The sequence below is a fragment of the Mycteria americana genome, chromosome Z (genome assembly GCF_035582795.1).
Source record: "Mycteria americana isolate JAX WOST 10 ecotype Jacksonville Zoo and Gardens chromosome Z, USCA_MyAme_1.0, whole genome shotgun sequence".
Classification (NCBI taxonomy): Eukaryota; Metazoa; Chordata; class Aves; order Ciconiiformes; family Ciconiidae; genus Mycteria; species Mycteria americana.
The window spans coordinates 78,355,657-78,382,284 of record NC_134396.1 but is presented as its reverse complement, the minus strand read 5'-3'; the positions used below and the strand labels follow the sequence as shown (position 1 = coordinate 78,382,284).

Genomic DNA, 26,628 nt, shown 5'->3' with positions numbered 1-26,628 from the left:
AAAGTAGGTCAGAAGAATTAGTTTCCATTGTAATATCCCTACAAGAAAACAATTATCAATTGTCTCATCAATTCAGGCGTTAGGGACTGCACTCTTCTGCAGGTCAATGAAATAGTGATCACTCAGTTTCTCTCTGCATACAGCAGATGGGCCAGCCTTAACTCATCCTTGTTGACTGTTTCTATAGACAAGGTATCATTTGCTGTGTCCTCTTGGGCATCAGTTTCTTTGAAGTGGTTTGGAACTTATTTTCTTACGGAATAATTCACCTGCCAAATGATCTGGGTTGCTCTGTCATAACATGAGCCTGCGCTGCTCGTTTGAGTGCGAGTATGATTATTTTGCCATTTACTCTGACTCCTAATACGTTATATGTGCCAGTCATTTCTTGAATTAAAAGTGCAATGAGGTTGGGGCAAGGGGGAGCCCTAAGTGTGTTTACTAATAGGAGATAAGTCTGTTGGAAAGTCCGACAGAGAGGTGAAGCAGTGTATTAGGTGTTACTGCTTTCATGGATTCAGCTGGACTCTCTGTGTAGGATGGATCATCAGTGTGGTTTTAGTCAAACACTGGCACAAACTTCAAAGAGAAGCATTGGATTCCCTATCTTTTATACATTTAGATCAAGATTAGTTGTGTTTCTGAAAGATATGCTTTCATGAAATACAAACTCTTGCATTAAATGTTGGTGTAAGCCGATGTAGATAGATGTAGATTTGGTGGACAGTTTTCTAAATGAATCTGTGAGAATTCAGAACTGATCTAAAATGAATGAACTTCTGGCATTCAGTCATGTGGCAGGTGTAAAGAAATCACAGAGTAAATATGTCCTTCCAATATTAAGCAAGGAAAAAAAATCACTAAAATGGCATTCTTAATGCTTTCCTCTGAATTTTGCAGTAACATTTTTGCCTGAAGCTTACCTAGCTGCTTTCTCCAAGGATCCTTGCACTTCCTTATGATCGTACTCCTAAATACCTGACCTCATGAAATAATTTATTTTTAGCACAACTGCCGTTCTCATCTTAAACCATCACCACCGAAACACACAAGACTCTAACTGAGTGGATCTTACTGCTTTTATTTTTTTTTTTCCACCTGCCTTTTTTCCAGCATCTTTTTCACATCCTTTGAGGGAGAGGAGAGGTATCAACCGCTGCCACTTTTCTGTCCCCGCTGCCCCTTGTCACCTGCGCTGGCTCCACGCGGTGGGGAGCAGCATGGAGTGCTGCCCTGCTCATCGCCAGCCCTGTGCCTATGGCAGGTACAGGGTAGTGGAGCGTGGCACGGTGACAGACCGCTCGGGATACTCGGGGAGAACAAGGGTAGAGCGAGAGTAAAGGACTGGCTTATTTCGTAGCAGCCTTGACTCTCTGGGAACCCCAAATCACATCTTACAATAGATGGTCGAACAGAAAAGTTCATCCCACACAGCTGTAATTGAAAGACTTCTAGATATAGCCAAACTAACAGAAAGTATGCTGAGGTTTAAAGCTTCTTTTCAGTCTTTTTAAGAAACTACTTAATATTTTGATGTTTTCAAATGTGTTGTACAAAAACCCCTCACCTTTATAGCTTAGAGAAAACAGCAGTACTGCTGTCTGGGGTCTTTTTTTCACTTCTATTTCTAAGCAGAAGTCACACTTATTAGAACTGCATGCAGTTAGTGGGAAAAATATCTTTTTTTTTTCCCCCTGCTTTTCTACTTCAGGCTGTGTTCTGACTGCCTGCTGGAGCTGCCTAACTTAAGGAATGGTCAGATAATCCCTCAAAGTGATTAAAAATGTTCGCACTCTCCAGCTGCTCTGGTCCCCTTCCCTGAGATGAAACAGTTGATTGTGTGGTTGGAACATGTCGTATTGTGAATGAAATCTGGTTTGCATAGCTACTTTTTTTTTTCCCCCTGTGTATCTAATCCTGACTACCACAATTAGGACAAACTGTGGCAGTCTCTCAGCTGTTGGGCCATAACGCTTAACTGCTGTAACAGGCACATTGGATCTCCTCTGGTGACACTTGCAAGTTCTTGTTCTTCTTTGACTGAATAGGTAGCAGACAGGGAGCCCAGGTGGTCTTCTCCTTGATACTTCCATTGAGGAGGAAGGGCTGGAAGAGGAGTGGACAGATCTAGCGGGTCAACAACCAGTTGCATGGCTGTTATTGACAGCAGGGACTTGGTTTTTACAACCATGGGATCCTCCTTGAGGACTGAGGACTGCTAGGAAGAGGCAAGATCCACCACACCAAGAGGCGAAAAATCTTCTTTCCCAGAAGGCAGAACGCTGGCCAACCTGATGAGGAGAGCATTAAACTAGAAATGATGGGAGAGGGAGGTGATGATGGCCCACAATCAAGTGAAGAAGTGGTGGTCTAAGTTGGCAAGCAAAGTGCTTAGGGTGAAGTGGACAGGAGAGGCCTCAAAACCAACCAAACAGGGCAGAGGGGGCCCACCCCAAATATACAGGCACACAAGTAAGGAAATGCCGCTCCCAAAGAAGCTCTCACGCCCTTTCTGAGAACCCAGCATGCCAGAGGGTCTCTCCCTGCAGTGCCTGTACATTAGCATGCACAGCATAGGAGCCAGTAGGAGCTAAGAGGTCCTCGTGCAGCTACGTGCATGCGTGATCATGGAGACGTGGTGGGATTGCTCTCATGACCATCGTGCAATGGATGTGTACTGTCTCTTTAGTCAGGACAGGCCGGGAAGGCAAAGAGGGAGAGTTGCACTTCAGCTCAGCAAAGGGAAGATGGGGAAGGGATCAGAGCATCTGGCATACAAGGAGAGGCTGAGCAAGGTGGGACTGCTCTACCTGGAGAAGATGAGGCTCAGGGGGGATCTTGGAGATGTGTATAAATACCTGAAGGGAGCGGAAGAAGAGAGAGACAGGCACTTCTCAGTGGTGCCCAGTGACGGGACAGTATCAATGGGCACAAACCAAAATACGCAAAATTCTGTCTGAACACAAGAAAGCACTTTTACTGCGAGTGTGGTCACACCCAGGACCAGGTTGCCCAGAGAGGATGAGGAGTCTCCATCCACGGAGATATTCAAGACGTGACTAGACATGGTCCTGGGCAACCTGCTCAGAGGTGACCCTGCTTGAGTAGGGGGGGTGGACTTGATGATCTCTGCTTGAGTAGGAGGGTTGATCTCAAGATACCTCTGCCAACCTCTGCCACTCTGTGATTCTCTGACTGAAGATACTAGTCCTTCTCTCCTTTTGGTCTATTATTTGTTAGGTTTTTTTCCAAGCAATTTAAAATTTAATAGAAGAACAATCCACATGCCTGAAGTTACCTATGAATGTTTTTCTGCCATATATACCCCTATGGAGAAAAGGTTTAATCACTTCAGTTCACATCCTGCGTTTATAGTTCATACTTAGAGCCTTTAAGGAAATATTAAATAGCTAATTTCCTCTTGAAGTTTCAAGTTGCACATGTCATTGCATAGAAAATGATGGTGAGCAGCTGGGAGTTAATGTGCCATACACAAATTCTTATGAATCTGTATAATAGAGTATATACACATATTATTAATCTTGTAAGAGTGATATAAAATGGCACAATACATCTTTTAATTTCACTGGAGATTTTTTGTGAAATAGGCTTTGATGACTTACGTTTCTAGAGTATACATTTCTATTAAAAGTTAGACCTGGACATGTTTAGGATGAAATTTTGAGAATAGAAGAAAAATAACTTTTGTTAAAGACAACGTTTCATTTTGAGATTTTAACCAGTTTCTGTGGGTACTTTCTACGTAGTCCTCCAACGTGATATATATACTCAGATTTTTTTATTTATCTTTATGTGTCTTCTGGAAATTACCACACGAAGAAAAACAAAAGGGGGAATGGGAAGAAGGATGCTTACAAATATATCCATCTCATTGGATTCCTTCTTTCCTCAAGAAAGAGTGGTAAGCATGACAAGCTTGAGTTGGTTGCGCAACCCCAGCTCAGCTGCAGCTAGAAGAGCTTTTCTGCTTACAGTCCCAATCACTTTCTTCTGGGGGCAAGGCAATGGTCCCTGTCAGAGCTTGTGGTGAATTTGTTGCTGCTCCTGTTTGGGGCAGAGAATGCCACTTTGCTGTACATTCAATACAGAAACCAACCCTAACTAACCACCTATTCTCCAGATAATTGAAAGCTGAGTTACCAAGCAAATAAACAAGGTAGTAACTTGATTTTTCTGTGTTTCTTCACATTACGGTCTTAAAGTGTGGAAGCCTGCGTCCATAAAGTTCTTAGTTTGAAAGGGTGAAAGGGTTTCAAAGGGTCCATCTGCAGATGAATACAGGACAAACACCAAGTGCTTCAGATCCATTGCCTGTGCAGTACTGAGGGGTTTTGTGCTTGAAGTCCAGAAGTCTTCTTCTGCCAGGGAGTCAGCAGTGATTTCTAGCTGAGGACTAAATTCTTGCTATGAATTTATGGCAAAAATAAACATCATTCTCCCTGTATTCTAGCTAGAGTGTCTGGTATATGTCATTTGCACAGGATGATACAAAAGGGCGTTGTCAGGTTGGCAATTACATCTTGATGTCATTTTGACTGTACTTTCCTGAGTTTTGTCTCCGGTCTGATAGCAACAGCAGCAGCCACAAAACCTCCAAAATACAGGGCTGGTGGGAGAATACGGAGTTAGGCATAGAACAATATGTGTGTAAAACTAGTCTGATTTATGACACCCCTAAAAGTAAGGAAAATGCAGTTGTTTTTATAGAACCATTTTCAACGTTACGCAGAAGGGATTTTACCTGATCTTTAACAACCACTAACGTTCTCCTCTGCACCTTGAAATAGAAAGTGACTCTCATTCTGTTTCTACGTGAGCCAGATGGCGATCAGCACATCACTCTGAGCGGTGCAGCAAAGTCCACGAGCTTTTCCTAAAACATGCAGCCTGCCTTACTTTTGCCAAATTAATCAGAGTCGCAAACTTGCTCTCCATTTGTTATCATCAGTAAAATAAGTTGGAAGGGCTCTTGCAAACAGGTCATTGTCTGTTTGTGCGTTCCGTCTGGGTGCGATCGGAGCACAAAGACCACCGGCAACACGTGCCTGCATATTAAGTAGTCTGCTGAGAACCATTGCTGTCTTCATGCAGCTGTTTGTTCTTTCTATACAATCCATATAGTCAGGGAGGAAAAATACATTATAGTGCCCCACTATGGGACAGGGGGGTGTTTAAATAAATCAGAAAAGAAACATGAAAATGTCAGCTTAATCAAGCATTTAAATTTTATTAATCAAGTCTAATTTTTATGAGTGCAAATAATCGCTGAAGCTGGACAAATTTGCTCTAGATTGCATCAGAAACATAATTTTAATATTTAATGGCCTGCTGAATTTAAATGGAGAATTATCTTTATGAAACATGCTCTTCATAATTTGCCATTAAATGAGAAATGAACAAATCAACATAAATCTTACATAAAGGTTATTTAACTAAATGTTGGTACTATAAATATTTTAAATGCATTATGCACTAATTTAACAGTCACACACTACACTATATAAAGATATAAGTTGGGCAGAAAGCGTTTCTCTCCTGCAGCATAATAAAATGTAATACTGCAAGTGGCTATCTGGGCTACAGTTAATAGAGACTGTCCGCACTGCAATTACAATGCCTGCATCAGAGGTTTACATACAGTACCAGAGTATGTAGTAACCCCTTGCTAAAACTTTGCATGGCTGTTCTCATCCCAATAGCAGTTACAAAAACCAAATGCACTACAGAAATTGAATATTTTGGCTGTTTTTGGTCACTTCAAGACAAAATACCAAAACCAAAACCCCACCCTAGATATCTCCAGCATTTAAAAAACTTGGATTTTTTTCCTATCATAAACCAATTGATTTTTTAATTTAAATTTTGCCACATTTTTTCAAATATAGTCTTCCAATATTGTGGGCATCGAAAATAAAATCGAAGTTCACTGCACATAGAGGCTTTTCTTCTATGAGACTGTTTTAATGATTTTTTTTTTGCATTTGCATCAAGATTTACATGGCAACAAGATTCACTTGACAGGTTGTAGTGGCTATTATAAATAATCAATATTATATAAACTAACATCAGTTTAGTTTCTAATACAAATTCCCATAGTTAGGTGAGATTTTTATTCATCTTTGGTTTGGTTTTCTTTTGCTTTAGCACATATTAATTCAGCCTAGACTTTAAGGACTTTGTATTGTGCTGAAGTTTTAATGTATTTACCAAAATGTATCAATACCTGAAAAAAAAACCCCGACCTGAAATTACAATAATATCTGTATTACATACATTGTCACCTAAAATACATAATACAGCTTTTTTCTACCAAAAAGCTTGTCGGCTCCAAATTTCAATGTAATAAACTGTGTCACACCCACAAGCTTAAAATTATTTGGATAAACGATGTTTTATAAGAGAAGTGTATCTCATCCTACTAGAATCTGAAAACTATTTCAAGAGAATTAATAATAACAGTGAAAACCAATATTGAGCCATTGTGTTGTTAATAAGATAGTTGATCATGAGGTTTTGCCTAGGAATTCTAGCTCACAAAATTTTGTGAAGGTGTTATTTTTAATAGTCCTGTACAGTAAACTTGCCATTGATATTTAGCCAAGCAAAGAATGGGTTTTTTCCTTCTGCTGAACTAAAAATGAAGCATTCTAAGAGAGATGACATTTCAAGTGTACAGTACATGTTGAAGCCTTTAGATGGAGACATACTTCAAATAAATACCTAATATTCAGTTCACAGTGCATTGTGTAAACACAAGAGCTAAAATAAATGAGAACCAAATACTGAAAGAAATACAGAGAAAAAGGCCTACTACTTGTGCCATTTTTATGTTAAAAAAGACTTAGTCTTAACTATATTGGCAACTGAATGTTGAGGGCATATAAAGCTGACAACAGGGAAAAGGTTACATGTTCTTGTATAATAAACTGTATTTACTGCCCATGCATGTTGCCAAGAAATTTATTATACTGCAAATAAAAATTCTGTTGTTGACATTACAGAACTACATGTAATCAGTAGCATGCATCAAAAGGCATCTGATAGCCATATTAAAGTCTCATTTCCTATTAAGAATCAGACTAAATTACAACATGAGCACTTCCCAGAATAAGCTAACAAAATGCATTCTGTAAGAAGAAATAATTGTATTTGAGTGTCTCTGTAAAAATCAGGAAGTATTTTAGCAGTGAAGTACTAATGCTTTTCTTTTTAGTCTGGTGTCTTCTGTACTGCAATATATTCAACCTTACTGGCAAGCTTATCGCACTAATTATTATTACATCTAGTGGTTTAGTTATCTTGATGATTACTGCAGATGAAATACCCCAAGGTCAAAACATTAATAGTATAAATCAGGACCGGTTGTATTCCAGATATACTACACTATTAAATCAGAATCTGTTAATTTGATTTTTATTTTCCTTATCAATGCGGTATAAAAAAGGTGGACATTTTAATTAAGCTGTACCTCCTGTAAAGTTTCTCCTCGACAATTCCATGAAAGAAGCAGACGTCACGTTGTGAAAATGAGCACAAAACTGCTTCTATAGGGGGCTTATTGACAATGGATGTCTTTGCTTCAACTTGAAGTACGTGGAATGGTTTTATTCATCCTTCTTAATCTGTACACACTGCACAATTTTATATTACATTTACACATAAACACTGAATTGAGTGACACACAAACATACGGGACAGTTTATGCTGGGACAGTACAAATTAACATGAAATCCAAACAGTCCTGAACAGTACAATTCTGATCACATCTGTTGCACATCTAAAATGTGTTTAATTCAGAACCAAATCTCATTCTTTCTTTTATTTTGTCTTATGAATGTTAATACCTTTATGTGAAAATACAAATGTCTGCACTGTAGAGTGCATTTTGCCACTGTAACATGTGATAAAGCATAAAAAGTGTTTTCTTTTGTTTTTCATTTGAAGCCCGTATGTTTGAAGAACTACATCAAGTAAGATATAAGCAAATCTAGAGAAGTGCTAATGGGAGGCGGGGGGGCATTGCTTCACATTAAAGAACAACATTAAGGTAACAGTCATCAGGGTTATCTGCAATCTGGTAGCGCCTTTCCTTTTATTTTTTCTTTATTTTGCATATTAGCGCAGAGGAGATATCTGGTATTGTTAAGGTGTAAAGATACCAAAGTATCTTCTGTGCAGGTGTTTCTGTTGGATCAGTGAAAGAAATTAGAAGAGAAGACAATCCATGGAGTGGCCTGTGGTTTGCACGTTTTGTATGAGAAATGGCAGACTGATACCAAGAGAGAAGGACTTTTCATTAAAAGTCGTGTTAAGTTTCAATGTGTCCTTTTTCCACAGTCTTTAGATCCAGGAGGTATTCTAAAGTTCTCTCATGGGGTTTTGATTCAACGTGCTTGTAAATAACTAGAATCCAACCGTACTTTGCGGGTGTTGAGGTTAGAAGTCAAAACGAATTATTCTCTCAGAAATCCTATCCCGTTTTTAGTCTATAGATCATCTTTAGAATAAATGCAAGTTGTTCTTAACTGTCAGCTTCCTCAGAAGACTGCGTTCTAGCCCACAAACACTGGGATTTCTTTGGCGTGCGAACGCGGTGGTTGTGCTTCCTTCTGGTAACCTGGTGTAACGTCGCTGCGCACCGTTGCTGCTGCAACAGAACAGACGCTCCTCCAGTCTCCTGTGGATTATGAATTGTACAGTATTTATACACTGCGTTCTCAAAGAGGGTGGAAATGGATCAGGAACAATGGCAGTACGTAGGAATTAGACTGCATGCTCCTTCTGATTGATAAGCTTTTAAAGGGGCTATTTCGCACAGGAAGGATCTTACTTTTCAACATTCAAACATCATCTGCTTACTGTTTGGCTGTGAAGTGGCTGACATGCCGTATTTGAGGCCGTCTCCGTGTGTTTTTTAAAATGTCATCTGTATTAGTATTACATTCAAGGGACAGTACCAAGAAACAGGTTCTTTCAAGACCTTCTACCAGTATGCGGCATATAAGTCTGTGACAAGTGACATTACAGAAGGTCATGTCACTTTTAACTGCTTGCATTAGATCTTTCTGATTTCCCCAGTGCCCTTCCTTTGTTTGATTAATACTACTTGATTTCAAGCAAGCTATCGGAAGGCATAATTTAGAGTGGGGCAATCTAAGATTTTCGCCATATAACTTTTAATAAAATAACTCTAATGTTTCATTTTATCTTCATATGCTTTTTCCTGTCCTCCCTCTCTCTCCTGTACCTCCTTCCCTGTCTCCTCCCTCCCCCCATCATACCTCCCCCAGGTAAAATGCTTGACATAGAGATCCGAATAACTACTGTGTGCCTTCAAACCAAAGCAGCACATGTGCACTTTATTTGAATAGCAACAAGGCAGAATCAAAGGAGAAAAAATTCCACTGCGCATTTTTTTTCTACAATATTCTTACCACAGTGTTAAACTGAAATCTGTTGCTCAGAGTCTCTGTACCTCTCTGGAACAGCCTTGCTTTGTTCTGCAGAAACAGACTGTACTTCGGTATACAGCTTTTGTAAAGCTTCAGCGTACCTATTCTTTATATATCATAAGATTATGAAGAATCTACTTTCCTTGTTTTGATTTGTGTCAAAGTTCTGAAAGCACATGTTTTGGTCATTTAATAAATTGTATTATTGTGTCCATATTGACTGAATGTTCATGGTTTTTTTTTTTCTTTTAACTCTCTCTTTTGTCTTTCAAGACACATGAAACGTGGACTAAGTTTAATATACTTTAAAGAATGATTTATGCATCTTGGGCATAGGAACACTTTTACCACATTTTATTTTGCTACAATAATTGAATTCTGTTTTCCTTTCCAGACAATTCAGTACTCTAAAGCTCAATGTAACTGATGATATGACTAACCTAGAACAAGAGCATAGACTGGTAGTGGCTTTTGAATTAAAAAATGGAATAGAGGAGCTGGAAATCTGGGCTCAGGCCTGGGCTTCAAGCGATTTCAAAGGACCTTTTATGTCCCTTGAACAAGTTAACATTTTGCCACTCTGTAGAAGCTTGTAAAGTAGTTTGAGATCATTAGATGGGGAAGTAAAAAAAATGTGAGTTTGAAGTATTATTATCCGGATAATTTAGAATGGGTATTGTCATGCAAGTCATTTCAGTGAGGTGCCATCATTTGCAACAATTTTAGAGGTTTCCAATTCAACTAATTGTCTCCATGCTAACTTTAGCGCTAATGTGAGATAGGCATTCTGCTGTTCAATCCTGTCAAGACAAGGAATTTCTGGATGTACATAAAAGAGATCTCTAAGTGTCTGGGGAATATTAATGTTGAAAAGTAAGAGACCTACTGAGTTTAGTCAGCTCCAGGCGTAGGCAGTATCTGAGTCAACAGATTCAGGTTTATACCTTGGGCTTTAGTCACCTAATGATGTAATTACAGACTTTTTTGCGTGTGGCAAAACTGATTTTTTGGTGGTTTTCCACCTCGCTGCAGCCCTTAACACCTTGTTTTCGTCCTCTCTTCTCAGTTCACCATTTCCTCGGTAGAGCTGATGCCAGGATTTCTGGAACTGCTCGGTAAACTGGGTCACTGAAACCATCCGCATTAGAAGTTTTAGGGTGGGTTTTTTTAAGAACTCAGTCAGTCCGGTGAGGTAGTTTACAGCTCAGCTCCCCACATAGTTGGCACAGCCCAGGGAAGATGACAGTGAGCTACCAGGAGAGGAGAGGAGCAAGGAGGTGATGCAGGTGGATGGGAAACTGAAAATGCCTTTGCTTCCACAGAGAGGTCCTCGAATATAGGACCTCTCGGGCACCTCCAAATGGGATGCGTAAAATGGCATCCTGAGCTAAGCAGGAGCTGACAAGCATTGCAACAACATGCTCTCAACAGTTCCCTCTCTCCGTGCTGAGAGCTGTGACCATCCCAGACTTTCTGGGCGCTGTCTCTGATGCCCTTTCTTTAAGAAATGGAGCAGAGCTGGCCTAAACAGGAAGCAGAGGAGAAACTGGTGAGGGAGGTGAAATTCTTCATTACGGATAGTGGCTAGAGCCCAGCCTTGATTCCTTCTTCAGCCTGAGGGGATTCACAAGTATATCTGCTTGGCTGGCGTCAGGTCAGAGGCTGCAAAAGAGGCTTTGGTCAGTCAGGCTCCTCCTTATAAAATTCTTCTTCTGGGCAGGAAAGTATTCAAGAGTAAGTGTTCCTTAATTGCTCAGGTCATGCTTCTTCCTTGGGCTTTTGGACATATTCACTCTCTACTGTTTCATTGTGTTCCTATTCTTTGTTTTGAGTCTGAGCTCCAGGACAGAGTAGCCAGTAGGCAGAATTGGAGGCTCCTTCCCCTCCAAAGTCCCGGGGTTGTTGCTAGAGGTGTTTGGGATTGGGTTCAAACAAGGATGAGCAGCTGAAACTGGAAACGTTTTGAACTGTGCAGTTGACTTGCATGTATGAACGTGCTCGATGCATGTTAAATTGACCTATGTGTTGTTTACATTTTGCATGCGCCCATGTAACATGATTAACTGGGATTTTCTTGATGGTTGAGCTAACTCAGAGAAAGGCATCTGATACACACACACTTTTCTTTTTTTTAAGTTCTTCTCTTTCCTGAATTTGGCTCTTGGATAGTGTTATAGCCCCTTTAGTTCTTGGACAGGGATTTGGTCTTGATGAGAATGTCCTTGCAGCTGTGTTTGGGGGGTGATTATGAAGTTATAATTTTAACGTGTTGTCTTAAATGACAAGTAAACTAAAACCGTTTGTAGCTTCACCGGTATAACAAAGTAAACTATCATTTTAGTTGGTGGCAAGTCTGTAAAATAGGCCAAAGTATTAATGTTTCATATCAATGAGTTTTTCCTTCTCCTGTCCTTTTTATGCATATTTTATAATGCATGGTATACACTTCTTGCATCCGTACTATGACACCAGGCTAGGTGGATCTTTGCTGACCTTCATTATGGGTGTTCTTACATCCTAGAAAGTACTTACGTATCAATAATTATGTAAAGAGCCACATTATTTTCTGGTTATAAGTAGGTACGACTTTATTTCAATTCCACCAACAGAGAATTTTCCCGGAAGGGTAGGCTGAAGACTTGGTCACAGTGTTACAAGAGAGGGATTTGTGAGTTTTAAGTCTGAATTTGCTGCTGACCATCTTTGGAAAGTAATTTAATCTCTCTGTAAACTAGATGTAATAGTGGTTCATTTCATCCTCATGCTGTGGTTAATAATTATTAATATTTGGAGAATGAGTTGAATTTATGTGTATATTTCATAGTGTTAGACTGAAAAGACTGTTTAAATGGAAAATACATAGATGCAGACATGTGGCAACTGCAGCTAGCAATGAATGTGCAGAAAGTTAGATGCACAGATTGTATAAAATCACTATGAAGAAACATAGTGCTAATGCTGATAGAGCATATGGTATATATCATTGTTGTAGATCATAAGCAGATAAGCTAGTATGAATTTATTCCCAGCTTTGTATTCTTCAAAAATCTCTTGGTGAATGCTGTAAATTCTATTAAAAATGTTGCACGTTTCTGTAGGTAACAGTAAATTTAAAGCAAGCATTTGTGTGTGCTGCATAGGCACCAGTGGAGCTGACAAAGGATTCCTTTAGTTGAAACAATCATACGTTGAATTTTGAACTACCTTTTAAATACTTAAATTGTCAAGCAAGCATTTTGTACAGGAAGAGTTTTCAGTATATAATTCCCTCATGTAGGTCAATTAAAGCTGTAACACTTTCCTAAATTTGAATCTCTAGATCAAGTGTTTTTTCCTAGTTGTACATTTTCCTTCTGTGCATTTATTTCAAATGTTAATAAAGTTTTCATCTACAAAAGGTTTAGAATTGACAGAACAAAACTCTTCCTTTTTAAATCATGACAACTACTACTGTTTCTGTCTGCAGGTAGTGGAGGACATGCTAGAGGACGAGGAAGAAGAGGATGACAGAGATGACAAGGTAATTATCTTTCCTAGCACTTGGGTATCTGGGGATGGGAGAATTTAGACATGACACTGTTTTTACAGACAGTTAAAAAAGGAGTTGAAGTGTTTTAGTCCAGAAAATTGGACAGAGCTGTTTATCATCCTAACAATGCTACAGTGTGTTGCAGGAAAGGATAGAGGACTATAAATCCTGCTTTTTTTTTTTTTTTTTTCCTTGGTCCAGAGCTGGGTCAAATATTTTTTCTGCCAGGAACAAAAATAATTCAGCCTGTCTGGAACTTGATAGCTCTTGTGAAGATAACTGCAGTGACAACTGTTTTTGAAGGACAAAAATTTGTCCTGTCTTGAGTATTACAAATGGGGCTGCACTTTAGGGGAAAAACGGTGTAGAAATAGCAACTCCATACTGGTTAAAGATGGGATATTGACATCTATAATTTTCAAAGAATTACTTGGTAGAAGAATGGCTGAAATGTTTTGCACTCTGTATGACATTTAAATAATCACAATTCTCATAGGCGTCCGCTTGATTTGAAGTTGGCATTGTGGCCCAGCAAGCCGGGAAACTGTTGCAGATCATTCAGCTATTTGAGCAAACGTGGTTCAGTTTGGAGGCTGCTGGTTGGGTTGAGGATGCAACCACAGTAAATAACAGCTCATTTCCACATCTTATTGAGCCAAGCTATGGGACTGCTTGGATTGGTTGTCCCCCAGGGAGAGGGAAAAAAACAGAAAAGAAATTAGAATGACCTTGCACCACTGAAGCAATGGCTAGCGCTGGCGGGACAGCGTTCCGGTGAGACGAGTGCAGTAGAGGCAGCCCCGTTGTTGCTGGTATTTTCATACCAGGAAGGTGATATTTGTGGAAGAAGAGAAAAGGGAAAAAACAGATAATTTTACAAGAACTCTGAATTAAAATACAGATGATTTTGACCTTCACAGATGTTCCCTACTTCTGTTGTAGTAAAGCAATGAATTTTTTTTTCAGAGGACAAAAACAGTGTATCTTAATTTATGCCCTTGACCTTTGTTTCTAGTTGAGATGTACAGTTATATACCACTGTAAGAATTCATATGCTGGCAGCAGCATTTGAAATGTCAGAAAATTCACCATGATTAGTTAATCCCCTGAATGATTATTTTTCTGTTAGCTAACACCTAAGATGTGAGAGATGATAAAAAAAAGAGTATTTTCCTCATTCCATTGCCAGCTCAAACATTTTACAATTGACAGAAAGTTATTATGTGAAATTCTTCTATACATCACTTAAATCGTTAGCTACATCATTTCAGAATCAGCAAACAGTGTAGTAACAAAACCTTCTTTTACAAAACACGTATGTGATGGTTTTTAACACTAAATGATATGAGCATACACTTCTGGCAATAAAATATATGATTTATTGCAAAGGTCAGTCATGTAGCTGTGGAGAGCTTGTATTTTAACTCAACATGCTGGCTTTGAATCATCATTTCTCTTCTGATAAACACTGATCTGCCATCCATTTGAAGCCATTTTCTCCCATTTCTTCCTGCTTTATTATTAGAGCTGGTGCAAAAGTATCATCCCAGTAGTGTGTGTATTCCTGGATATTTTAATAACTGTGATTAGTTCACAAAGAATAGTGCTTGACTGCTTGTAGTTTAAGCCAGCCTATGTAGTTACCGCTTAGTGGTTTTTGGAAATTGCTAAACAAACTCCTTTAAAAGGGAAGATGACGGCGGGGGTCAGCCCCCCCACCCCCCAGTTCTCTGGCGATTAACAGATGCCGGGCAAAATGTACCCAATTAGAAATATCACTCTAGGTTTCAATGTTGTGATCTAATATTCAGCTTTCTCAAACTGACACCAGAGTTCAAACACTTTTCTAGATCTAGTTACCAAGGTTGAATAAAAGTGAGTACTGACATTATCGTGTGCATTCAGTGAGCCTTTTTATTGAATATTTAAGAGCTGTCTTTCTATACAGAAGGTGTTTAGGTTGATTTTTATAAATTCAAAGCTGTCTTCATTATTGCAAACATTTTGAGTTCTCGTGATTGAATATGCTGTTTGAATGGAAAAGAAAAGTACACTTTTTAAAATAAGCATGTATAGACTACCGTGTATATTCAGTACTCTTCGCAGTGGGCATTATTTTGCACTGGGCTAAACTGTAAAATGTAAGCGCATAGTTAGGACTGAGTTGTTTGCCGTTAGAAGCTGGTAGGGTGTTTTTTTTCCTTTCTGGTGCACTAGATGTACTCTGTTAACTACTGCTGTTCCTCTGACATCTTTTTGTCAAAATGGAAGGGTGCAGTTTTGTATTATTTTAATTCATATATGTGTTTTCTTAAAGCTATGTGCAAAATGAAGTTTTGTGAGAAAACAAATGCACGTTTTGTAACACCAGCTGGTAGTGGCCTCTGGCTTTTATTATTTCTCTGTTTTTTCATACAGTATAATAGAAAAGTCAGGTAAATGGGTCTTCTTATGCGATAAAAGTAGAAAGATTAATAAATGTGCCAAAGCCTCACTTTAATTGAAACTGAAGCATATGTTGCAAGTATGTAAAATATGTCCCAGATGTTTGACCATGGCCAGTGTCTTTGCTCTCCCTGATTACCACAAGGCAGCTATTAGTCCTGTAACCTTTGGACTTATCGGTAAATGGGGTATTACATGGCCCAGAACTGGAGCACCTGTTTTCCATTCAGTAAAGACCCCTGGCAGGCTTTACCTAAGCCTATCCATATGTTTTCACTTAGCAGATTGTTGGGCGATTATGAAAAGTGTCTTTCTTTAGAGCCAGCTTAGATATTAGTCACTTGCTCACAGTGAAAGGGCAACTCTTTGGCTACTTGATGAGGTCCGTGTGGGCGTGCACTGATGTAGGTTACGGGATGTGTGGTGGAGGGACATTGCTCGACATCCCTAAACTGCAGAGTTACAGAAGTAAGAAACTGAGGATGATGAATGCTCAAATATATGTAATTAGTTAAGAAGTAATGCATTTTATTAACAGTGATGTGTAGTACTGAGAGGAGTTTGACAAGGTAGATTTGTACTTACTGTATTACTTAGTCTCTTTCTAATGTTCTGGGTTTCAGTAACTTTTTTTTCACCCTCTGCTGCAAATAAGGTAGACAGGACCGTCAATTTAAGGTCATGGGATTTTTTTTTTTTTACTGGAGAATATTAACTTTCATCTTCAGTTACAATATGACTAATAAACTAAAATGGCAAGTATACTTCTCGTTATATCAGTTACAAAGTGGTGCTCAGCAGTGGAACACTTTTTTTCTAATTTTGTTTATTTGTCATATTATGTATTTAGGATCTGAAAAATATGTTGTCATTTGTTTGGCTCAGGCATTTGTCCTTAGTTTAATACTAGTTTTTCCTAGAAATAGCACTGGATTCTGCGTTCCATATGTTCTGTACCACTTGCTAAACCTATGCCAACCACAGATTTACAGTTTAATCTGATTTTTCTCTCTCCTCTCTCTCTTTTTTTTTTGGCTCCCTTCCAAACACTGGCTTACACAGTATCTTAGCAAATAAGGGTCAGTTAAATTACATGAAGTCAAGTCATCAACAAGCTATCAAAAGGATTTTTACACATTTATGTTATAATAATGTAGCGGTCAATATGCATAATCTATGTATATAAGATTTTAGTTTGTAATTTTAAAAGTTCAGGTATGCTTTTCACATAGCTTTGTTCTTTGAACAAGCTTCAGATAAGATTTCAGATAATCACAAAGAATTTCAGCTCAGCATTTTGTGGGAAGCCCTCAGCATGCCACAGAATCAGGCCAGTGAGCAATGCTACTATCGCAGATTTAAGTGGAGGAAGATGCACGGTATGAGCACTATTTCATTTTACCTTTTTATTAACAGCAACAATATTTTATTAATACAAAATATTCAAATCATTTGCACCTTCGGCTACTCTCTCTCTAGGCTTTCATTCTTTGAAAAATTCTTTGCAGTTCTCAGTCAATGTTATTATGCTTCAAGATAACTAGAAGCTTTTATAATGAAAGATAGTTGAGTCAAATTAAAAATATGTTTTAAAGCTTTTAATCATCCCTGCTGAGAGGTACCAACTTTGTTTTCAAGCCAAGACACGTTTGTAACCTGTCTCAGAAGCATGCCCTGCATTTTTACCATGAGTAGATCGTGAGAAGGAGGAGAGATATCTCCAGTGTAACCCGTATTTTTATATACTATAAAAGAGAAGATTGTAATCTATTGTAGTGCCAGTTATTTCCTATAAAATAAATGGTGGAAAAACAATAAAGAAATAGGGACTGAGTGGAGTGAAAAGAAAATTCCAAAGTGAATAAATCCATAGGTTCACCTATAGCTTGATTCCACCATTGAATTCTACGTGAACATAGCACCTAAATACTAACTGTAAATAAAAAACTAACAACAGCTTCCAGTGAAAACTGTACCTGCATATGAAACTGGTGGCCCCTGAAAGCTTATCTAGACTATGTGTACTTATCAAACAAACCTGTAACAGGGTGATCAATCCAGAGAACATAGCTGCAGAAGTCAAACTTCTCTGTGCAGTTTAGTTGTTCATCTAGCGATGGTGATAAGAGGCGTGTGGTTTTTACCGAAATTGTACATAATAGGAGGGATGATGGCGTAGACTGCTTCACCCCGTACACTGGCATATCAGCTGACGCTGTTTCTGATCATTGGATCACCCCAAAGTCACAGCCATGGAGTAAGTTTGGCCTGGATGTACCTTGGATCATGTGGAGCCTTGGCACAGGAGCTTCCACAAAGAGCAGTTTTCGTCCTGCCCCGTACTGGGGCATCGGATGGGCTTCGTGATCGAGGTGTGCGCCTTTGAAAACAGGTAGCTTGGACAGCCTTCTGAGAGGTTTAGTTATAGCGAGATCAGGCTTCTTCATCCTGGTGCAGTCCTGAAATACTATCAAAATTATGGAATAAAATAAGTATTAGTGAGATCAGAATCTCAGATTTATATCTGAAGCTTGGCACTCGAGGAGGTGTGTGTGTGAGAGAGTCCCTGGGGGACCATGGGTCTATAAACTGTTGAATGAATTACACTCATCCACGTACGTGGTTTTTTTCACCTGTGACTAATATAGTGTGGGTAATGTTCCTCATTTGTTAAGTAATCCAAGTATAATTCAATAAATTATTAAATCAAATGAAGAATATGTCTTAATTATGTTAGCTGTTTCAGAATGTGACATAATTTTGCCCTACATTTTTCCTCTACCCTTAACATTATTTCTTAGTATAACTAAGCAGATTGAAATTCTTTGAGACCAAGTAAAGGTTTGTTTTCACCTAGCTTCTCAAAAAGTAACTTTATAAAACGGGGTGTAGTAAAAACATCTGTATGGTCTTCTCTGTGGCCCAGAGGAGAGAAATGATGAGTGTTGAAGGAAACGAGCAAAAGCTTTTACTGCTGGGTTCTCTTTGAAACCTTCCTGTGTGTGCAGGCTGGTTTATTCCTTAGCTCCAAAGCCATCCATCTGTTATGTATCTTCAAAAGTGGTGAGAATGGACCATTCCTCATTCTCTAACAGAATTTTTTAACATAGTTTCACACAGAATCATGAGATCTAGGTTCTGTTTAAGCTGTGGCCATGAAGTACTTGCGACTCTAAGCAAGCCATGTCATCACCGATACAGTGAGTATTTGCCAGCCGCCTGAATGTTTCTTCAGGTTTATTCATAGTTTCCCATTTTAGCCTTCCAAAGAACAGCCCCAAACACCTGTTTTAGAGAGATGCCTTCTGAACTTGTCCTACAGCAAAGTGTGGAGCCCATAATACAGAACAAGCCTTCATCTAAGTCCCACAGAAAGCGGAGATGGTAACGGGTAAGACACAACTTTGGAAGCCTGGTAGAAGAAAAGTGGTGGTTGAGATGTGCTAGCATGAGGATGAGTGCTGCATGACCCCGTCCCCGGAGGCAGATGTGTGGCTGATACAGTGTACTTGAATGAGAATGAAGGACCGGGAGAGATGATGCTGTGGGAGAAGATGATGCCCAGCAACGTGGCTCTCTGCAAAATGGATGGCATGTCGTGGTCTGGGTTTTCAGCTGAGGTTTGATGCTGAGGCTTGCAGCACAGCACAAGTGAAAAATCTACCTTTTAAGCTAGGTGTGTGCCTTTGACTTCAGTGAAATGCTCGTAAGAAAAATTGCAATCTCAACTACAAAAATTTGCCAGGACAGTTGATCAGGCATTGCTGTGCTTTATGACAGATGATACAGAAATATGGGAAAATAAATTGCAAGTTTTTGCAAACAATATGCATTTATTTTGTGTGCAGTTTGAAGTACCTGAGTGTCAGTAGAAGATTTTATATTGTTTACTTAATGTTGATGCGTGGATCAGTGATGAAGTTGCTGGACAGATCATCCAGGCAAAATATAATTCTGACAAAATGGAAGAGGCACCCCCGCCCCAAAGAATTTAAGTGCAAAGCTCCTCGTAGAGGAGTGTGGCGTGGAATTACAACGTTGGCGTTGTGCAGCAGCACCCACAAGGACGCAGCACGGCGTGGTAGACACCAGCGTCTGCTGCTGCGGAGGTTTCACCTGCCGGCAGATAAAGAGGTAAATTTGGCATAAATGAAACGTGTGGACAAATAGCTCATATAACGAGCTCCATTCTACTTCCTTTTTGTGTCGTAGATATGAATTTTATGCATTTACTGATAACTACTAGAAAAGCTCCAAAGGCGTGGCAGTTTACCAGGGCAGTTTGTCCTCTAAATGAATTACTGTGATCATCTGCTTCAGAAAGCTTTGAATACATTTCCATTCAGAAAAGGCAACTGGTTCCACCCATCCCAGCAGAAGTTTGTGGACATACAGCTCCTAATTGGCAGATATCTGTAGATCCCGAGAGACTTTCCAACAGGATTTTTGTTACCAGGCATCTTCCCCTCCACTGCCCCGGAGTATACATGTCTTTTGGGAAAAAAAAAATGTATGTGAATACTGATAGATTGGACAACATCATCTCTGCCAAAAAAAGCTTTGCCCAGTCCTCCATCCTGCACTATCTCTTCCCACTTTCTGTTGGAATAGAGGTTAAAGCAGCCCTTTGCTGGTTTGGTTTTTTTTTGTAGCTTCTTGGTTTTGGTGTCTGTTGGCATCAGGTGTGCACCACATATGAAATGTGCTTATTTTCAAGCACTCACAATCCAGTGTTAGAGACAATTCTTTAATCATGGCAACTTTCTATTAAAACAGTTCTGTAGATTTTAAAGCATAAGTGCAGGGAAGGATATATTGGTTTTCAGTGTGGAAAAAGTACGTATTTTTGTTGATATCTCCCCTTCTGCTAGCCGAGACTTGAAAATAACCAGAAAGGCAGGTGACTGCTATGTGAAGGATGAGGCTTTCCTAATTCCTATGAAACTCTGTCTCTGTTTGGACAGTTTATGCAGCTTGGTGGGAGGTCTGGACAGGGGGAAGAGGCAGCAGTCTGCCAACCTTCAGTAGAAATTTGCTGAAGCCGAGTAGCTGATTTGTGAATTCCTACCCGCATCCTTCGAGCGGGGCAGGGACCTGCCACGGCTGCTGCCTGGTGTGGACTCGTGAGAGGTCAGGCACTGGAACCGCGTGCTGGGGGGGGCAATGGATTTTCTGCAGATTTACTGACTTTCCTGTTGAGTCACACGCCAAGGGTACAGGTGCCCAGCCATGAGCCTTGTGGGAGCAGCTCTGAGTCGAGGAGCCCGCAGGAGCAAGGGCTGGAACAGGCAGAAAGAGATGCAGACTTAAGTTAAAAAAAAGCGTAGAGACCACTTAGGGAGCAGGGGTGGGCAGGCATTGGGCAGGCAGGGATGTGGGGAAGGATGCCGAGATCTACGGCAGGAGAAGACAAGGAGGCAGGGAGAGGCCGCAAAGCCCTGGGCGGAGGTGGGCTGGAGGAACAGGCATGGATCACGCATCCACGGGGGGAAGTGCAGAGCTTACCTTAAATCTCACATACGTTAATTTCGGAGCAGTTGGCTTTACCGTCTCAGAGTTCTTTGAATGTAGTCTTCAGTGTACAATGTAGATGGACTCGAAAATTAGAATTTATGGCATATGGAAAAGCAATAAACGGTTGTTTTAGCACTTTGGCTTAGTATTAAATGTGACTTAAGGACCATGGAGGTATCTATGTTATCTGCATGATCAGCAAATACATGTTTGACTGGTTTGGGAGCAGATGAGGTAATACGATAGGTTAACATACAGCTGTAGCAGTCTGATAATGCAGTGTTTTTATTGATTGTCTGAGTAACTACACTGGGTATTAGGTTTGCTTGTCACAGTGCTTAGTGCCTGGGGTAGTTGAGCAAGTTACTTTTCCACTGAGTTGACCCTAAAGTCCCAGAGTCTTTCAATCAAACTCCTCAGATTTCATACACTGGCAATTCCTTTCCTTTTCTAATGGCCTATATTAAAGAAAATGTGTCACCTTTTGCACCATGTAATACTAAATCAGATCAGAATTCATGCACAATTATGTCAGTGGAAATCTAATATTACAGACCTGCTTATCTCAAGATAGCACATGGAAAAATAAACTTGCACAACTGACAGATTTACTTGATTCTACAGATAAGTTATTTGTAAGTAATTGAGCTGAGAAATGTATATGGATTATTTTCATACGTCTCAAAAAACATGTAAGAAAAATGGCTAATAAATATTTAAGTGTTGTTTCTTTCTTCTTTCTCTTTCTCCTATTTCCTTTCCCTTTTTATCTTTTCTTGGCCTGCTAAAGTAACAAAGTCCAGGTTGGGAAAAAGAGGTTTTATGTTAGCAAACTGTTTTTGTTACGAAGGCTAACAAGTTTAGAAAAACAAAATGGACACCGCTCATTTATGTAATGTCACAGGTATCTAATGGCACCTAGGTAACACAGAGCTCTGAGAAAAAAGCATTCTATCGAAAAAGTATTGCTTTCTGTTTTCCTTTAACCGTGTGAAAAAGTCAAAACACCGTTGCTAATCTGAAGCTTTCTTGCAATCAGAAATAGTAATTTAAGATCGATTGCTCAGCAGATGTGCTTTTTAGTATTTTACACAAAAGAATGGCGCAATTCCTCCTACCTTCAGCGTATACAGCAGCGCGTTGTTACCCCTTTAGTGTATGGTATTAGCTATAATTTAAAATTAAGTATGGAAAAGCTGTTTGCTGGCCTTTAATTACTGCTTGATTAAAATTTTAAATACCGATAGGGAAAGAGTAGATAGAAATCCTTTGGAATACCTTCTGTGCGGCTGAGTAGGAGTTTAATTTGTGGTTGGATATTTTTTTTTTTTTAATTTTGGGGAAATTTGAAGTTTGTGCATATGTTTATGTGCAGCAAAGCATCTTCTTGTCTATTCTGTGAAGTCCCAGGGCTGCTTTCCTTCCCACTCTCCAAGAACAAATGCTGCCTGAATATTTTAGATCAATACATAGGATATAGTGAAGATCAAGAAACAGCTTACTCAGCTATTTTTCTGAAGTATAATACACACCCGTGCATTTTGATAGAGGAATGGTTTGCATAGTAATAGTTGTGGTTTGTGGACAGTCTATTAAAAATTCAGATGTATAAGCTCAAGGAAAGCTTGAAGCTGCAGTATCAGAAATTACATTATATAATGTTATAGGCCAAGAGTAAGTTTGTTACTAAATAATTTTTTCAAACAGCTCTTACGTTGTGTAATCCCTTTCACCCGTCTTCCGCAGGATATATTGATTCAGAAGAAAATGTGTTCTTGCATTGGGATTGTTTTTTAAAAAGTTTTATGCTGAATTTTGAAGTCTTAATGCATAAATACGGAAATGTCATTTCCTGAAAGTGCTGAAGAATTTTTTTCCCCAGTGAAATGTTGTCTGTTTATTTGATAATGGACTAAAAGTGTTCAAATGACAGCTGTATAGTCCTTTTGTTGGTTTACTTTTGCAAATCAATGCCTGCAAACTAAGGAGGGGAACTGCAATGGCTCACTGAAAGTGGTTTTCAAACAAGACTAGAGGTGCTTTTCAAAATAATCTAATCAAGAACGTCATTAGCCATGGGCTTGAGCACAACCCACCAAGCAAACAAAGGCCACCTTAAGGTGTGAAATGTCGGCCTTTTGGAGACACCCCGTTTCAGGAGGCTGGGACTCACCCCTGTGCACAGAGACCACTGGGGACTCCTTGTTCTTCGGGCTGGCTGCCTTTGAAAGGAAAACACAGCGGTTTGGACCGGGACTGGGTTTCCCTCTGACACCAGTCAGGCTTCAGGGGCTGCCCATTCATGGGCCATAGCCCCAAAAAGCCCCAAACAAAAGCCAGCAGATTCAAGAGCAGCACTGTTGTCCCAGAAATCAGGGTTCCTTTACCCGGTGTGCAAAATGCCAATACACACACAGAGCAGAGGTATTTTATTGCATATTTGCACAGCTATGGGTCTCAAGACGGCACACCCCGCTTTCAAATTAACAGTCGTTGATACACAAAGCATTAACGTATTCAACCTCCTAACACAGATGCAGTATTCTTCTATTAAATGATTGGTTAAAGTCTCTTTGCCCAGCGTGTAAATTAGTGCGCATGCTTAGTTGTTCTTCTTCAGCTTCATCCTTTGAGTCGGTGGTGTAATTGGGGTAGGTGGTCCGTGAGTCGGTGGTTGTGATCTCCCCCTGCCCAAACTACCTTTCCCCTAGTTTCCTACCTTTTTGGCAGATCCAAGCGGTTCTTCATGGTTTACTAACTGGGCTAGTAATACATCAGTTACACTTCTGCTTTCGACAGCCACATCCTGCTTACCAGACAAAGGTACGTTGTCTAAGTTCCTGTGGAGAGAGGGTTGGGCTCTGCAATGGATTTCTATAGCAACATCGACATTATGGGAATTGTATACTTACATTTGATTATTACAACAGCGTTTCACACTGTTGAAGCTCCCCAAAAAATTTGGTGAAAAGCCCCTTTGCTAGTAATGCAGCTGTTTGATGCTGTGTCTATTGATCTCGTCAAAGAACAGCACAACCCCTTCTTGGGAGCCTGCTGGAGGAGTAATATAGGGAAAGTTCAACACAGTTTATATCTCCAAATTACTGTTTTGATAAGGAGCTCAGGTGTCACCACAGATAGACATAATCTATTGAGTATGAAGAAATACCATTTCCTTTTAAAAGCAGGTCAGCATTAAAATGCAAGGAAAAGTAGAACATTATATGAGATGTGATGAAGTATGTAGAACAGAGCCAGATTCTTTTTCCAGATGAGCAAATCAGAGTAGTTATAAAAGGTGGGAAGTAATTATTGAACCCTAGAGAGTTTTTTGAATCAAATATATTGGGTTTTTAAGTTATTTTTCATGCCAATACACTGTTTATTTTTTATTGTCAGAACAGTGAAGGAAACGTCCTTTGCTGATGCTTTTTTTTCTTTTCTGTGGCTTGGGGATCAAATCATTGATTTCCCTCCAATCCCCAAACCCTCAAATTTTTGCTCTGCAATTCATGTTTTGATGCCAACTGCTGGGGTCCTTAACTAGGACACTGGAATATCTATTTTCTTCAAAGTTTGTTGGGGAAGAGAAACAGTTTTAATATTGTACTTCCAGGTCATTCACAAGTATTACTGGAAGTACCTCAAGTGCACAGGAATGTTTTACAGACTTTTCTTCTTTATTCTCATTTAAATACTGAGACATTTTAATGTGTAATTTCAGATTGTTAAGATTCAGCAGTCTATCCATGTGTCCTGAACTAGAGTGGAGAAAGAAAGGTCTTTTCTCCTTCCTTTAAACATTTCTTCTCCTATCTATTTCCTCTGCATTGGCTGAGCACAGTGCCAAAGCCCTGGGGGAGTGAGTCTGTGAATGGTGTCATTTGTCACAAGTATTAATAGTTCTAGGAAATTACTGTTTGATAACGAGCAGCACAGTGGAGTAACTCTTTGAGCAAATATGGGGAGAGTAAGTCAGGGGAGCAAGTTCGGGGAAGGCAGAGAGGAGAAAAGAAAGAAGCTGGCTGTATGGTTGTGCTTCACTGGCAGAGGTGGGGTCAATGGATGAAGAATTCGCAAGGACACTGCAGAGCTCTGTATTTGTAGAGCATTTCCAATGTATAGATATAACTTGTGTGAATTATGTTTCTAAGATGGTAAGCACACAGCCACTTGGAATTTGTGGCCAAGTTAATATAATTCAGTACACAAGGGCTTTTGGTTTTTTGCCTCACAAAGTACATTGGAGTTCAGAAACCCTAAGTGATCTGTGTTCACAAATCCTTTGGGTGGAAAGGACAGCCACAGAAGCATCTAGTCTCTGTAGTTTCACAACAGGTCGCTTGAAGATCCAAGGTTAAAACAGAATTGTACTGAAAATAGATAAAAAGAATTTGACCAAACTGGACTACAAAGTCAATTAAGACTTTTAGGGAGGGAACGAGTTCATCAGCTGAAAGGCATGAGGGGAATAGGAAGGGATTTCTGCTTTCACCATGAAGAAGAAAATGCCAAGGAAACAATGTATCCCTAGTGCATGAGGAGGGAAATAAAATTAATTGTTTAAAAACTACTTGATTTTGGACATCCTTTAAAAATGTTTACAGCAATAGAAAACAGGCAAAAATGCCAGTTGGAAAGAAAACATGCTGCATTTCTAAAGACTATTTTGGGGGAATAGTTGGAAGTGATGCTTAGACTATTAAGGGAATTATCTAATAATCTTACTGCTCTACTGACATTTATTGTCCAAAAGTCATGAGAAAATACAAAAGTGATGAAAGAAAGAAGAGAATTGTGTTATACTTCCATTTTTAAAACTGAAGAGGGGATTGGTCCTGACCATTACTATTGTTTTAATCTGTTGTTTTCTGTGAGTGATGGAACAGGCTTGAAGACAAAAGTGGCCAACCGTGCGTTTATTCCCATATTCAGACAGAGGACCTCAGAGGACTTCATGACGAACCCTTGGGACCATTGACCTCAGTGAGCACCACATATTCTGTGTGTGCTGCCCATCGTACAATGCACTTTTGCATCTAGAAGCCTTAAACTATTTGCAGATCATGAGATTTACTGCACATATTTACAATCCCAGTCACCACTATTAGAATTATGATGTAAATCTATGCTTCCATTTCAAAGCCTGTGATGATTACTTTTGATCCAAATGGTCCCCAAAATCAGTATCAGGACTGGGACACCCAAGATGGTTTCTGTTCCTCCTGTCAGCTTCCCCAGAAGGTGAAGAGGGTTGAAGAAATCAGTTTTCACAATCTGAACATGAAAAGCATTCAGAAAGTATAATATTATCTTTTTAAAAGACAGTAAAAAATGAGATTAAAGAGTCTGCAGTCAGTGGGATCGTACCCCATGTTCTTATTTCAATATTCCTTTTTTTTTATATTTTTAATAAGTTCATTTACAAGGATGAGGTCTGTAATGCCTTCCAGGCAGTGAAAAAGGACATATTTCCTCAAGGATGAAACTAAACAGCAGAAATATCGTTATAGTTATGCTCTAGTAAAATCCTGTTTTGCTTTCTCCATCATTTACATAGAGAGGGGTTAGTCAAGGACGGGGAGCACTCCAACACTCCTCCGCTACCTCGACACGCATAGTGTTGTTCTTTCCCTTCAGAGATGTCCATACCATCCAGACACTATA

The 26,628-nt window shown here is 39.5% G+C and overlaps 1 protein-coding gene across 3 annotated transcripts in view; it reads left to right on the top strand.

Annotated features, from left to right (window-relative positions):
* MCTP1 (multiple C2 and transmembrane domain containing 1) overlaps positions 1–26,628 on the top strand; it is a 290,569-nt gene that overhangs the window by 237,830 nt on the left and 26,111 nt on the right. For all 3 annotated transcript variants that reach the window (XM_075526465.1, XM_075526464.1, XM_075526466.1), the window contains one exon: positions 12,940–12,993. In XM_075526465.1, coding sequence (XP_075382580.1) covers positions 12,940–12,993 — 54 coding nt within the window. The remainder of the gene's footprint in view (positions 1–12,939; positions 12,994–26,628) is intronic.